This window comes from Cydia splendana, chromosome 1 (genome assembly GCF_910591565.1).
Source record: "Cydia splendana chromosome 1, ilCydSple1.2, whole genome shotgun sequence".
Classification (NCBI taxonomy): Eukaryota; Metazoa; Arthropoda; class Insecta; order Lepidoptera; family Tortricidae; genus Cydia; species Cydia splendana.
The window spans coordinates 25,286,093-25,300,845 of NC_085960.1; the positions used below are offsets into that span (position 1 = coordinate 25,286,093).

The 14,753-nt window shown below is 36.3% G+C and overlaps 1 protein-coding gene across 1 annotated transcript in view; it reads right to left on the minus strand.

Moving 5' to 3' along the window:
• Positions 1–14,753, minus strand: part of LOC134797944 (kinesin-like protein CG14535) — a 256,028-nt gene that overhangs the window by 45,878 nt on the left and 195,397 nt on the right. Inside the window, exon 3 of the mRNA XM_063770285.1 lies at positions 1,763–1,928. Within this exon, the coding sequence (XP_063626355.1) occupies positions 1,763–1,928 (166 nt within the window). The remainder of the gene's footprint in view (positions 1–1,762; positions 1,929–14,753) is intronic.

The window sequence follows — 14,753 nt, forward strand, 5'->3', positions numbered from 1 at the left end:
AAAATAGAGGGGTATTGGGTAGGTTTTTCTATCGAACTAAGTTCATTCAATTCTGTAACGGATATCCAATGATCGCCTTAAGATTGATTAAATTAAATGACGTGAAGCATTAAGCAATTCCGATTCGTGAACGTTTTAACTAAAATACGTTTAGTAAAAGTTGTCTTAAAGTTTTTTAGACTTATTCAATTTGAGTCATCTCGAATTCTGTACACGTCTCGTCATTGGCAGCTTAGTCCAGACTTGGTATAGCTCTAATCTAGTTACCTAACTGGCCGGAGCACTGGGACCTGGCAAACTCGTGCCAATACCCGCTTCAAGCGAGTAATGGCCTGCAATAATTGGACAACTGTATAATAATGGCTGTGAGGAACTTTGATTTATGCACGTTACTTCGGCAGTGACATTGAATATTAAATAACCTCTAGGTAGATATTAAAAAATGACAAGCGTTTACACTATTTTCAAGCAATCGGTAGGTACGTTTATCTCATTACTACAAACTTAGGTATGTCCAAACCAAAACCGGCACTGGGCGGCCGACCGTCGCTGAGTAACCTAAGATAAGATACACTAGTCTAGATTTATTATAACCGCAATTTGAGCAATATGCGCTTTTACCGTTTTTTTACTTACACTGCTTACTTTAGGTACATTAAGCAACAATAATAGCAACATCTTCCTTTACTCAGCCATTTTGTACAATCGTCCTAAAGTTGTTTTCTTTGTATTCCTTATACTGCGAAATGGCACAGGTTTCAATAACGGACGCGAGTCACGCTTCCCAATGATTTAAGGGGCCGCCTTCCGGCCACACTAATTGGTTCCCTCTAATGAGACAACTGATGATCTTGCGCTAATGAACTCGCCCTTAACTCCAGAGATATCAATCGGGTTATTAGCGATTTCTGGGGTTAATTGTTGCGGTTTTAAAGGAGTTTCCTTTTAAAATGTGGCTCGGACAGATCGGAATGATTAAGTGTCTTTTGAGTTAGGTACACCATCTTTCTTACTTTACGGTATATTCCGGAATAATAAAGAAATTTACTTTTACGGAAAATTTAGGTATGTACTGAAACAATGACAAATTATTGAATGACTATAATTATAATATGAGTAAATATTTTAAATGTGCACAAATAAGTTTTGCTCTTTTTATATTTATATATAAAATATTTATAGGAACACCAATAATATAGGAACATGTATTTCGATGCAGTGTGGTTGAATTGCATGTTCATTACCCGGCTTTTGATTTACATGTTTACCGCATTGTTCTGTTGTATCTAAAGCATCGCTGCGGTTTCAGCCCGTTATTCATCATCTCGTTTAGTTGCACTGTTTCATGGACAATTTAAAAGTATTCGCCGAAGCTTGCTTTAAATGGTTTCACATATTATATTAGTAATTTGATTGATAGTTTTACTATCAGCTATCAGTGTAAAATATCTCCATCGAAATATACATATGTACTTAGGTACCGCACTTTTTTACATTATCAAGACCAGATTTAAGCCAAGATACTGTGTGTTATGACGTCGCTAATTATGTACTTATACTTATAGGTGCTTGTCAAATTTAGTCTAGATAATATGTTTTTCATGCTCACGTCCAAATATTTTTTACTGACTGTTCTAAAGAACTTACACACACATTGATACAGACATATCGTGCGCACATATGTAGGTATACTTCTAAGTATTATAACGATGTCCGTACTGTGGCATGTCCGTCCTATGACTCGAGTTAGATAATATCTTACCTTCCCGACGCCAGTGGGCTCCTTGACGCCGAGCCGGCGCAGCAGCGCCGGCGGCGGCGCGGGCGGCGTCTTGTGCAGCGCCGCGCAGAACCCGGCGGGGCTCGTGTCCTCCTCCCGCCGCCGCTGCCGGTGCGGGGAGCCGCTGCATTTTGCTGTCGATGTCCTGCTGTAACAAACACGGGTTTTTAGAATTAGTACAGATTGTATTTCATAAATTGGAAATGGTCTGTTGGTCTAACTAAAGGTGACAGTCCCTTTCCAACGACAGCAGCACTACCATTCATTTTACTATGGAAATTGACAATAACACCGACGCGTTCGTACCAGTAGTGCAACTGTGGCCAGAAATGGAATTTTACCCAAAGCCACTCTTTAAGTAAAGTGCTTTGGGTTAAATATATAAAATAACATTGTGTTTTGACATACAATAAATCAATCCAAAAATAACTTCTGTGCAATAAAGGTGATTGAAAATGAAACCATTCACATTTTTCTTTGAGTGTTTCTCAACAGTCCGATCTAAGTAAAGAGGGTTCCGTGTTAATAATATACTTAGGTACTTCAGTTACTGCATTTCAATAATTAATGTGTTGTGAAATGTAAGAAGCTTTAATAAGGAGATTAGGTATATATTTTACCTTTACCTTTAAATTATACATATTATGAAATATAAACAGGTACATAAAATATGGAAGTGTATAGATATTATCTACACAGAAAATATATAATCTTGCATAGTAAAAGTCCGAGAGTTGTCCGAGGTTTTAAATGCGTTTCCTACGATACCCCAAAATAGCCAATACCTAACACAATAAATGAGCGAAACGTGCCGTCTTGCAGTGACCTTTTTACATTTTTCAAAAATTCGTTTCGCGTCGATACCCCGCATAAAGGGGCTCGCACACTTGATGGATGGCGTTTACGTGATGTCAGCCAGTCGGGTTTTATTTTAATAGCATAGCGCCTCAAGAGACACTCAAAATTGAAAATTCTTAACGTACGGAACGCGGTACATGAGCTGTTTATGAATTAACTGAAATGATAGATTTTGTTTTTATGTCAAAGCCAAGAAGGTATATATACGTAGGTACAAGGGAATTGCGAAGTATATTACTTAACCTTCATGCTTCACCAGACTGCAATAAAAATGTAAATGGTAATATATTAGTAGTAGGTATATAACTAGTAGATAGTCACTAATAATTGGTGACTATAATTGTCACTCACTTTGGTCACATCGGGTAAACTGTTCAATTTGCTTACTTATAGTATAATAGGCAATGAAAAATTTGAATATGATTATAACATACATTTATAGGGCAAAATAAATTGAATCTTACCTTTCCAAACTACTTAACCCGATTTGAAGTTTCTCCTTAGCGGACGTCGCGTGCAAAGCTGACGTGAGGTGCCCCATACTTCATACTGATTACACTATTAACATTCCTCAGCGGGAATTCTCAGATAACTTCAGTACATTGGCTTTTGGCCCAGACTTCTGTTGGGTGAAACTTTTCGTTGATGCTTCAACTTGTAGAGACGTCGTCGAGCAGCCTGCCGCTCGGGGCTATTTGACAAGGTCGATTGATAAATCATGCACATAGTAATAAAACGGAAAATTGGATGTGTGAGTAATTTTCAATTCTATCGTAACTATCTCAACCCTTTTTGAGAGTGTAAATTTTATGTGTAAATAAATTCTTACACGAGTAAGTACCTTGTTTTAAGACAGATACGGTGACATACATTTTCGAATAAACAAAACATTCATAAATAAGTATTTGTAATAAATCTACCTCTCAAATAAAAAAAGTATCTTTATGATCATACTATATGGTCACGATTCAGAATAAAATCACATGATTCCCCAAAATGTGAAAGAACAAACGCAACCTGTACGTCTACCATCAGTTTTGACATTGACATATACGCTCACGTCTACGTAAATTACTTTCTATGCATCTCGCTCGTACTCGCATATTAGTGCAAGCGAGATGTACAGAAAGTAAATTACGTAGACGTGAGCGTTATGTCAATGTAAAAACTGGTGGTAGACGTACTGGTTTCTGAAGGAAATGTCACATGGATAATACGGAAAAACTGTTGGTTACATTGGTAATTTTTTCCACTGAATACATATTTGTTTAAAACGTACTTATTCAGCGAAAAAAATAACCGATGTACACATTTTCTTTACAAATCGTACTTATTGTATAATTATTTCATGAAATTATTTCTGAATATTTAGTTTCAAGCTCTTATACACATACAATCAATGTGACTTTTTTATAAATATATTTAACAAAAATATAAAAGTCGCATTGATTTTTTGCAGTTTAGTAGTAGGTAAATCTAAATGCCGCTTTGGAGCTGCTTCCCCGTAAAAGACAATCATTCGCAGGAACGGTATACTACTGGTTATTCTCTGCAATAGGTATACATATCTTGGACGTAAAAATGCATATTTATAAAACAAACTGTTTGTAACAATTACAATAAGTCTTGTTTTTACCAAAAATAGAGGTTTTAGTAATGTTAACATACCTATATTCGCATCCCTAATGCTTGTCGGAGGCCGTTGATTTCACGGGTCGCTGGACGCGATGAAAACAATCCGGAAAGGTCTCCGCTTGACATTTGATAGAATACGCCTTCGGGCATGAGAGCCGCTTGTATCGAGGATCAGATTTATTTTATTAAAATATCCGCTCACTTTTATAAAGATATTGATTTTGTTTGCGCAAGGCAGATTACACGATCATATATTTTTAGACGGCTGAGAGTTGTACCTACGTTGGATAGGTAAAGATTCTACACCTTCAGTGCTGAAATCTTTTCAATACCATAGATGAATAATGCTGCAAGTATTAGCTTCAATATAGCGCACTGCTACTCCACCATACCTTTGTGGTGACAGAATTGTCAAGTGCTACGGTAGATATCACTTCGCACGTCTATACAGCGCTTGATCAAAATAAAGGTACATCATATTTTCAATTAATCCTTATTAAAATCATAATAAAACATTAACCCCTTCCTTTTTCATCGTCGTATAAACCCATGAAGTGAAACACACCTATCGACTAAAACTAAAACTTCCCTCATTACCATTAACTCATGCGTGCGTGAACTCATTGTGTCCCAATTACACGTAACAATTAATACTCGTAAAACATTCACTCACTCATTCACTCGTTCATTCGGAATGAACTTCTTTAATTCATTGCCCTTTTTACGGCGTTAAATGGCAGTATAAACGGTTTATTTATTTGTGATTTGAATTTTATTACACTGAGTAGGCAAAGCTCACGACACATTTTATAGTGTATTGTAAACTTTATTACGGTTTAAGCAAAAAGGGGGGCGCATGCTAATTTTCCGGGTAAGTTATGTTATATACATACCTAGTTGAGTATTATATTAATAAATATTTAAATAGAACAATACTACAACTAGATTCTTACTTAGCCTTAGCCGAATACAAAGTAAATCTACGATCTGTAGGAAGACTTAAATAATTATTTTATTTTAAATATTGTTATTTATCAGCCAATCTGACTACGTTCTAACTTTGGTTTTCATAGCGCTATTGGCGGGAGCCCTCGAACATAGCAGCCTCTTTTTGGTAGTATTTAGGTGAGTATGTGCGTATAGCTATGTATCCCTTTTTTGGGGTTGTCCCCGTGACAAGTAAATATAAAACGGCTGTGAGAGTTAAGGCGGGAACGTTACATATTTCAGGCGCGATAACGCCACGATTTAAGGGGATGCGTGACTGTGAGCTACTTTTTTCGAAACTTTTGTCAAGTTAGGTACCTATTGTAACGATGTATTTAGTTTTAAGTAACTTTGAAATGCTTCCCGTTACTTAACTAAAAGTCACAAATAACTTCAGACAAAAATCAAAGCGGGATTATAAAACCTTAAACAAAACAGTAGACAGAGAAAGACGCAAATAAAACAGAAATCATGAAATGTTCCAAGGACAATCGAACGAAAGACACTTTATAGTCGACAGCACTCGAATCCAAATATAAACAAGCCATTGTTCATTCCATTTCTTCGCTATGTTCAAAATTCGTTCACATTTACTGTTTCATGTCAAAAAACGACATTCCAATGAAAGTTGGGACACGCCAGCCAAGTTCTAAATTCAAAATAGCGTTGGTAACACGTTTTATTTTTCGTAGACGAATTTTGTAGCTCTATGGCAACCGTCCAGTAAAGTACATAACGGGCATAACTTTTGCTACTTTCCGTCATGTTTTACAGTTTGCAAATTCAAACTACATTGACGTAGAAAACTGTTGTTTGTAGGTATGGTAGTGTAGATGAAAACGCAAAGGCCATAGTCGGTTTTCCATAGTAAGTTGGCCCTTAAGTCAATTTGATTCGGGTTTTTTTTGTGAGTACCTCTTATGGTGAAGGATATTTTTGCTGAGTATCAACATCCTACTAGTGACAGTTTTTGACTTATGATTTTTTTTTCTTTAATGTATTGTTTTTCGGGATATATTCAAGCGATTTGTTTCAGTTTTTTAAATAGTGTTCTTTATTTAGGTATGCATCGATACTCAAATCCATACAAAAAAAAACATTTTTTTTATGTTGTGGTGAAGTAGTGACACCTCTCATTTTTTTTCTAGTTCTAGGCCAGACATTGGCCTACTACTTGCCTAAATATCAAAATTTTCCAAACGGTACTTCCTGTCAAAAATTAGCAATGTGTGTGGTCAAGTTCTGTACTCCATCGGTGTTTTTCAATGTAGTATAATATGGCCTTTATAGAATTTAGGTACCTATAGGTAAGTTATAAATTAAATGTAGACTAAAACACACACAGAGCTTAAAATTTGATACTAGATGAAACATAAATGGCATGGATATTAAACTTTCCAGAATTATAGAGTAATAATAGTTTTCAAGCTTTTCAGAATTATTTGAATGCCATTGCTTTCCTTGTGTTTGCTAGCTGGTACTATGGGCAAAGTGCTGGATCCACATAATTACATTACTTAATGGCGCAGCGACCCAAAATGAGTCTTGGCCTCCGACACGAGTACACGCCAATTGTCTCGATCCTGTGCCATCTCCTGCCAGTTATCGGCATGGAGATCGCGCAAGTCCGCTTCAACCGCATCGCCCCAGCGATACCTGGGACGTCCGATCGGCCTCCGCCCTACCGAGCGTCCCAAGTATGCCCTTTTAGCGCCGCGATCGCGATCCTCCTCCATTCTCAAAACGTGGCCGAGCCAGCGAAGACGGTGAGCCTTTGTCACGCCTATGATATTGGGTGCCGCCACGAGATCTTCAATTTCGACGTTTTTGCGAAGTCTAAAACTGCCATCTTCTCTCCTCACAGGGCTCGATTAAATATGAATAAGATTTTCTATTGTTAACTGTTAAATGATGTTTTAAAGGTGAAAGGAACTATTTAAATTAGTCCAATATAAAACACGCGTTTCTTGTTTTATACGGCCATAAAACCAGAAAGTTAACCATATGGTATTACTCGTAATGGAGAGGACTAGGAGCTTAAAATATCTGTTACGAGTTTGTTGTATGTTGTAAGTTAGAGTGACAAAAAATAATAATTATTAGATTTATTGGGGCAATTTTAATTAAGAATTGTTAATTGCTAAGCAACATAGAATTAAATGAAATTAAAATTCTATATTGACGTGGTATTGACTTAACTACAATTTGAGACTACAATTTAAAAATTACGTTTGGCTAGTCGCCTAGCGCTTGACTTCTTATTATACGAGTACCTAGTCCAGTATTAGTAGGAATAAATTACAGAATTACAATTGAGGCTGATAAAAAAAATCTTCACATACCTACATAGTCCGTTATAGAGTAGGGGGTAAATTGGCAAGGAAAGATTTTATCAAAAATAACTAGTATCATCGTATCCACTTGTATAATTTTATTTTTAACTAGCAACCCGCCCCGGCTTCGCACGGGTTTACAAATTATACACCTAAACCTTCCTCATTAACCACTCTATTGATAGGTGAAAACCGCATGAAAATCCGTTCAGTAGTTTTTGAGTTTATCGCGAACAAACATACAAGCACACAAACAGACAGACGCGGCGGGGGACTTTGTTTTATAAGGTGTAGACGTAGACGTAGAAGTGTACTACACCGTGTAGTGAATGTAGTGATACGGTAATATAGGTCTAATCACTTAAAACGCGAAAGCTGCTTCTATCAGTTGAATATGCATGTACACATATATGCTTATTTTGTTCACGCGCTTACAGCATCCGTTGTATGAATATTTGATGTGAAAAACTGCTATCCTGTGAGAACTGCAGAGCACGTCATATTTTTAGTCTACATACTGTGTGTTTTTGACCGAAGCGAAGCGAAGGTCTACGTTTTGACTCGGGCATTTTGCTTTCGTATGTCCGGATGTTCTCCTCTACAGGTCGCAATTCTTAACCGATTCTCGTGAAATTTTGTGACCGAATTTTATGACTAAATAAAATTTTTTTGTCAATCCGGTTTTTGGAAATTTTTAAAAATGGCGGAGTCGTGATACCTGGCGCCTAAACAAATAGTCGTATCGATATCATAAGACTTTTTTCTTTTTGAAACATGTTTACAGAGTTAATAGCAAAAAATGCAAAAAAAATTATCGCTGGTTTAGGCGGTATTTAGATATTTAATTTTAACTAATTTTAATTTGAGAAGGAGTAGCTAAATTTCGTCAACCCATCTAAGAACTATTTGGCTCAGTTTGTAAACGTTCACTTTTTCTGTTTGCACAGAGGGTCTGGGTTCGATCCCCAGTAATTGTATGCTGGGATATTATAACTTTTTGTATTTTTATACACATACATTTCGTATTGTTTTTCTTTAATTTACTATACACCGTGTTTTTATTGAATTCTGTTAACTTCGGGGTATAGTTAAGTACGTTTATAAGAACTAAATGGCATAGTTAATTTTCAAAAAAAAAAAATTTTTTTGTTTTCTTTTTTGTTTTTTTTTTGTTTAAAAAGTAATTAAATGTAGCATATAGCGTTGTTGTAACACGGGCATTACATTTAACTCAACCAAACAATTGAAATCTGTGACATATCAATGTCATTTCGTACATCAATCGACCGAGATTGTACTTAAGTTTAGTAGCAAATGTATGAACTCATTCTAAACACTAATCAATATGTAAGCCGGCCCTAAGGCAAGTGTACACGCTTGTAGAGGCCTTATAGTAAAAAAATAAATTATGGATTATCTCCGAAATGGACTTAATTAGAACATCGGTGTCTTTGAGAAAGTTACTTGATTTAAGCTCAGGAATGCACCCTTGAAATTAACGGAAATCAAAAAAAACACGGTGTATTTAAAGCTCTTAGCACCATGTTATTTCAAGCTCTGCTCGCGAGGTCTACAGCTCACAGAGCCACTAGTAGTAAATATGTTTAACATGAAAAGTAGGTATGTTGGTTCGCGTGAAAAATTTATTTTAGGTATCATTCTTGTTTGATTAGTATCTGTAGGTAGTTTACACACATGTACACGTATAGTTTGAATTTGATCTAGGTGCTACTTTGTACCTTGTACGACTGTACGAGTACGTTTACAATTAATGTGTCTGAACTATACCTATCTTGCTATGTTTACTCATTTTAAGAGGATAGCGGACGATTGCTTTTCATTCTTGTAACCCATTTTGAAGGTTATTAACCATAGCTAGCTAATAGCAAGTGGAGCTAGTAGTTTTATTTTATAAATATTTTCTACAATGTTTATATTCAGAGAGAAAAATGGGGACTACGTTTGTATGTCCACTTTCCTCTTAAGGCACGTAAAATTTATAATCTCATGTAATGTCACCCTATGCAAACTAAAATATATTTTTATAACTTATATGATACGAGGTTTAGAAAGTAAGTAAATATGAAAGCGTGACATTAAAAGCAAAAGTTCCACACGCCATTAATAAAGAGTTGTCCGGCCCTCTGTGTACAAAACTCTTCATTAGACATCATGGGGTAGTTGCGCTGGAGTTGTGGCTTTATGCGGGGGACCAATGGGAAGGAAGTCGCGAAAACCTTAGTCATTTTTAATATCATACTTGTTTTCCTTAAACGTATTACCATGAAATTCTTGTCTAGATTTTGTGAAGAGACTCCAATGTGGGATCTTCAAAAACGAGCGTGCAAGTTTTCGAAGGATCAACAACACCCCTGTGACACCCGCGTGACGAACTGCATGCGTATAGTCCTGTAGTTGTCAACACGTATTTTTTTATAAAATATAGTATGTAATACAGCTGTATAGTGTGTCATACAGCTCACCTGATGCTAAGCAACTACTGTAGCCTATGGACTTTTGCAACTCCAGGGGCGCCAATTGTGCGTTGTCGACTTTGTTTTTTCGGTAATTTATATACTCTTTTATGACTCTCGGCAAAAAAAGCATCTACTGAAACAATATAGCCAAAGCCATATATGAATTCACCAGGTTACCATTTACAATAAAATATTTATAATAACATTTTTAACTGAATTTTCTTTTTATAAAATTATTACATAATGTACCATATGTACATATTACTACCACTAGGATAATTAGTGTAGGTGACTAAATCCTGTATCGCATGTTATGAGGCAGTTGTCGGATCTTCCTTCCGTTCGTAACTTACTCCGAGGACGGCGGAGCTTCCCCCCAAACGTGTGGCATTGTTACCCGATGGCGAACTTCGGTAAAGGCTGCATTGTGCGGGCCTATTAGTCCGCACAAAACAATGGCAAGATGATCGCCCCTTGTCTTTTTGTGTAATTGTTGCGTTATTGTTTTTAGGGGGCTGCATTTAAACATCGTGTTTAAAGGAAATCGAGCAACTTCTGCCTTTATAATTTAACACAGTAATATTTAAATTTCGAACTAAGATATCAGTGACTAATGATTATTTAGAGGGCAGATGATTTTTAATATGTTGATAATACACTTACTTTGATCCTTCAAATGGATAAAATTTAAATGGAGTATAGTTTAAATAAAACAAAAGAAGTGAAATATACTGTAATAAAAGGAAAACGCAAGCTGCTGAAACTTCTAAATTCGATAAAGCGATAAATCTCCAATACGAGCTCAGCTTTAAAATGTGCCTTTAGCTCCCCTTACCGAAAAGGGGTGATAACTACCCCGCAATCTTTTCTCTCAAGTTTCGAGCTTTGACATATAAAATACGAATAGTAATCTGCGTTCTACCCCATATGGTTGGAAAATAAAGTAGAGTAAAGTTGGGATTGGGAAGTAAGTCGATTTATAGTTTTTTTCTTTAGGACCTTTCAATTTTGGTTGGATGAATTTGGTTTGAATGAAACCTTTGACTCTCCGCAGTTAAAACATCTAAGTAGTTCATAAGATTATCAGACGATGTTTACATGTAAGCAGCAATATGTATAATAATATGTATGTTAAAGGTGTCAATTTATATAAATCAAAACCTGTTTTTAAGGCCATAAACTATATTTTAAATAGGGTGTGTCAAACGGCCAAACTTGTATTAATACGAGTACAAGTGATAGTGATGATGGTGATGTAAACTCGCGTATCGCAAGTAAAATTCTTGAATCGTTACAGGTTTACAGGTGAGCGGTAAGTGAGCCTATTTTTTATACGCACCGAGTACAATTTATAAAGCAGAATTCCTCTTGTTGCCGGCTTAGCCCAGAGTTACGGTGTTTTTGCGCGCCTTTTTATGTAGGCCAGATTTAGTAGTCGACACGTGTTGCCAGATTTACACACGCGTTTTAGGAAAATACGTGCGTCAGGTATGGCGGGCCCAACCGTTTAGCGTTTACGCTTTTTGCTATTGTAAAAACTACTGAAATAAATTGACGACTAAAACTAGGGATTTAGTTTGCTGCATTATGCACTATATGCAGGTGAACCTACTAAAAACGTGTAGTTAGGACACGCGAACTATTACATTACCAGCATCGTAACTACTATGAACTATGTCAAGCAATGGATTCGAGGACAAATTCAGATTAATAAACTTTCGGGTCTAAAGTGATTACGATGATTGCCCATCAAATAGTTAGAATGTTTTAGTAGGTATAATGCAAAAATGCATTTACCCAAGAATTGTTGTTTTTTCCATTATTTGCAAAATGAAAGAAAGCAAATCCTAGATGGACTAGTAGAGATAATAGTCAAAAAGAAACTATTCCTCATAGGTAATACGATGACAAAGGCTCGGAAACACGGCACAACCCTGACATATACGTCGGATAGAATCGTCGCGAAAAAAATATGGCGTTACAGGAAACGAATACAAATAGGAATAAAAATAAATGTACAAGCATTCCGGTGGAGGAAATGAGAAAAACCATATTCGTGTATCCGTGCGTAGCGATAGGGTTGACACTTGCAGGATTTCGGGCGTCCCCCATGCCGCTATGTGTGAGTCAAGCGAAAAAGGATGAGCCTGAGTACGAATAAAAGATTGAGACAATTTTAATTGAGGTTCTACCTTGAGTGAAAGAAATGCGAAACGTTAGCTAAATCCGACTATACTGCCTTATACTGCCGACAAATACTGCCTTATCCTATATTTAAGTAAAGTTGCGCTCTCTTTAGTCTTTAAAGAACAAATGGATCTACTTAACGTAAAAGTATTAAAGTAAATATTTGAAATACTATAAAGTATTGCTGTTATGTTAGTGGTTTTTTATCAATAATTGAAATATAGCTCTGTTTTGTAATTGCATTATCTAACAAAACACAAATAAACCTTTTGAAAATGTACTCCTACCTTCTACCATCTGTTAAATATAATCTTCAAGCAAAACTAATGGTGGCAGACGTATGTTTTTCACAAATCCGGCGCTCCCCGACCTCTGGTTCTAGTCTCTGTCAGTTGCGGTTGACTGTACCCGGATTAACTCAAGTTGTGACGGTAATAAGTACGTTTGTCGACAATCGACACAGACATGGAAAATAGGATTACAAACACCTTTGAGAAAACTTGTGTTCGAATATTAAATGAATGCTTTAAATGGCGACTAAATTTTTTTTGTTGCTTGTATTTATAGTGCTGTTTTAATGCTTATGGGCTAAAGTCTAAGTCTAACGGCTCGGCCACGACATCGAGCGACTTGCGACGGCGGGAGCTATAACCATAGGTTGGAGAATGACACAGCGATCGGACCTTTCGCTCCAACCTATGGTTATCGCTCCCGCTGTCGCAAGTCGCTCGATGTCGTGGCCGAGCCGTAAGCTTGTATTTAGTGGCCTTTCAGTCAATTATCATTTCGCACATTGCTGATATTTAAAAAAAATATCTAAATATAATAATTCTATTTTGCGCCTGACATTCCTGCATGACTTCACTGGTTTAGGTTTTTTACACATTGTGTAGGTAGGTATATATTTTTATTACAAAATAAATCACGGTACGTTTTGAATGTGATTGTTATTTTAAGCTGGAATTCTAGATGCCAAAAATTAAACTAAATAAGGTTGCAATCACCTAATATGTATATTTCACGAAAATCAAGCATCATTTTCTCACAACAGTATAAATTATTTATTCAATGTGTTCAAGAGAAGTGTAATGTACGAGTAACAGTTAGTTCTCGTAGACATTCATTGTAGCGATTCACACAATAGCATTTGTGTTTATTACCAACCAAAGCCGTCTTCCCGTCATATTTGAGCTGAGCTAACAGGATAGCGGAGATTCTAGAACGTCGGGGATTATTTTAGAGCGTTTCGAGAATTTCAGATTTTTCGAGCCGTGACTGAGTAAGAATGGCAATGAAATATATCAAGCACTTTTATATCTCACACGGCAGTTAATATTTTATTTTTAAAATGACTTTAACAAATAATTATTAGATTCTTTTGTATTTGGACTAGGTTAAATAAGTGAAAAATGGAACATGAATGATAAACAACAATGCATATTCCTACAAATTTGTATCTTTCACTTAGTTTTAAGTAATTGCGCCAACCCTGTAACGTTCCCAAAATATCGCACGCTTTGAAAAATGGCTACCGGTTGCAACGCAGCGGAGGCGTTTTATTTCTATGTAAATTTGCATAATGATATTTTTGTCGCGCGACTTGCGGTAGATTTACGAAGATCTCGCGGGAGATCCTACTGCTGAGTTACCCACCACCAAAATATGGTAAAAGGGCACAAGTTCAACTATTGTCAACTTAATTAAACCCTCAACATCATGAAAGTATACCTATCGAAGTGGAGCTTTTAATACGATTGTAAGAAAGTTATTTTCCTTGTGTTAAATCTAAATTGCTTGCCAAAAAACCGTATTTTTTGAGGATACAGTCAGCTGCAGAGATATGTGAGCTCCACTATATCTGCAGGTGACTGTACCTACAGCCAGTTTATCGAAACACACAGCCCAGTTTTGACGAGTGTGCCATCTATGGACCAACATCAAAATAAAATATCGTCAAATTTGCTGTCCATATACACGTAAGAAAATGCAGTCTGTAAATGAAGGAAGGGATGCGGCTACCTGTTAGAATAAAAGACGGTTGCAAGAAAACTGTCTGACACTGTTAATTACTAAAACTTGCTAAAAAGTTCGCTAAATTTTATTGTACTGGAAGTCATTCATACTTTGCTGGTAATTGATCAGTCCATCAATTTTGGTTGGTACAACTCGCCATAAGAGATGTTAAATACGTAAATAAACACATAATTATGTACAGGTTCCATCCGCGAAGTTATTAAACTAATTTTAAAATAAATTGCACATTCTAAAAAAACTCGCATGCTTTTTTCTATTATAATATAAAGATGTTCATATAGGAACGTCACGCTTCCTGATATTTTTCACGCCATAACCCGTACTTGTCGACGTGGAGCGTAAATCACATCTGGTGCATTCCCCTATGGTGAGTTATCGCCGACAATGCTGCTTTATGTCGATGCGTTATCTACCTATTGTTCACAGCCGGTGTGTTGTCAGAGATGCGACTTTATGAACTAT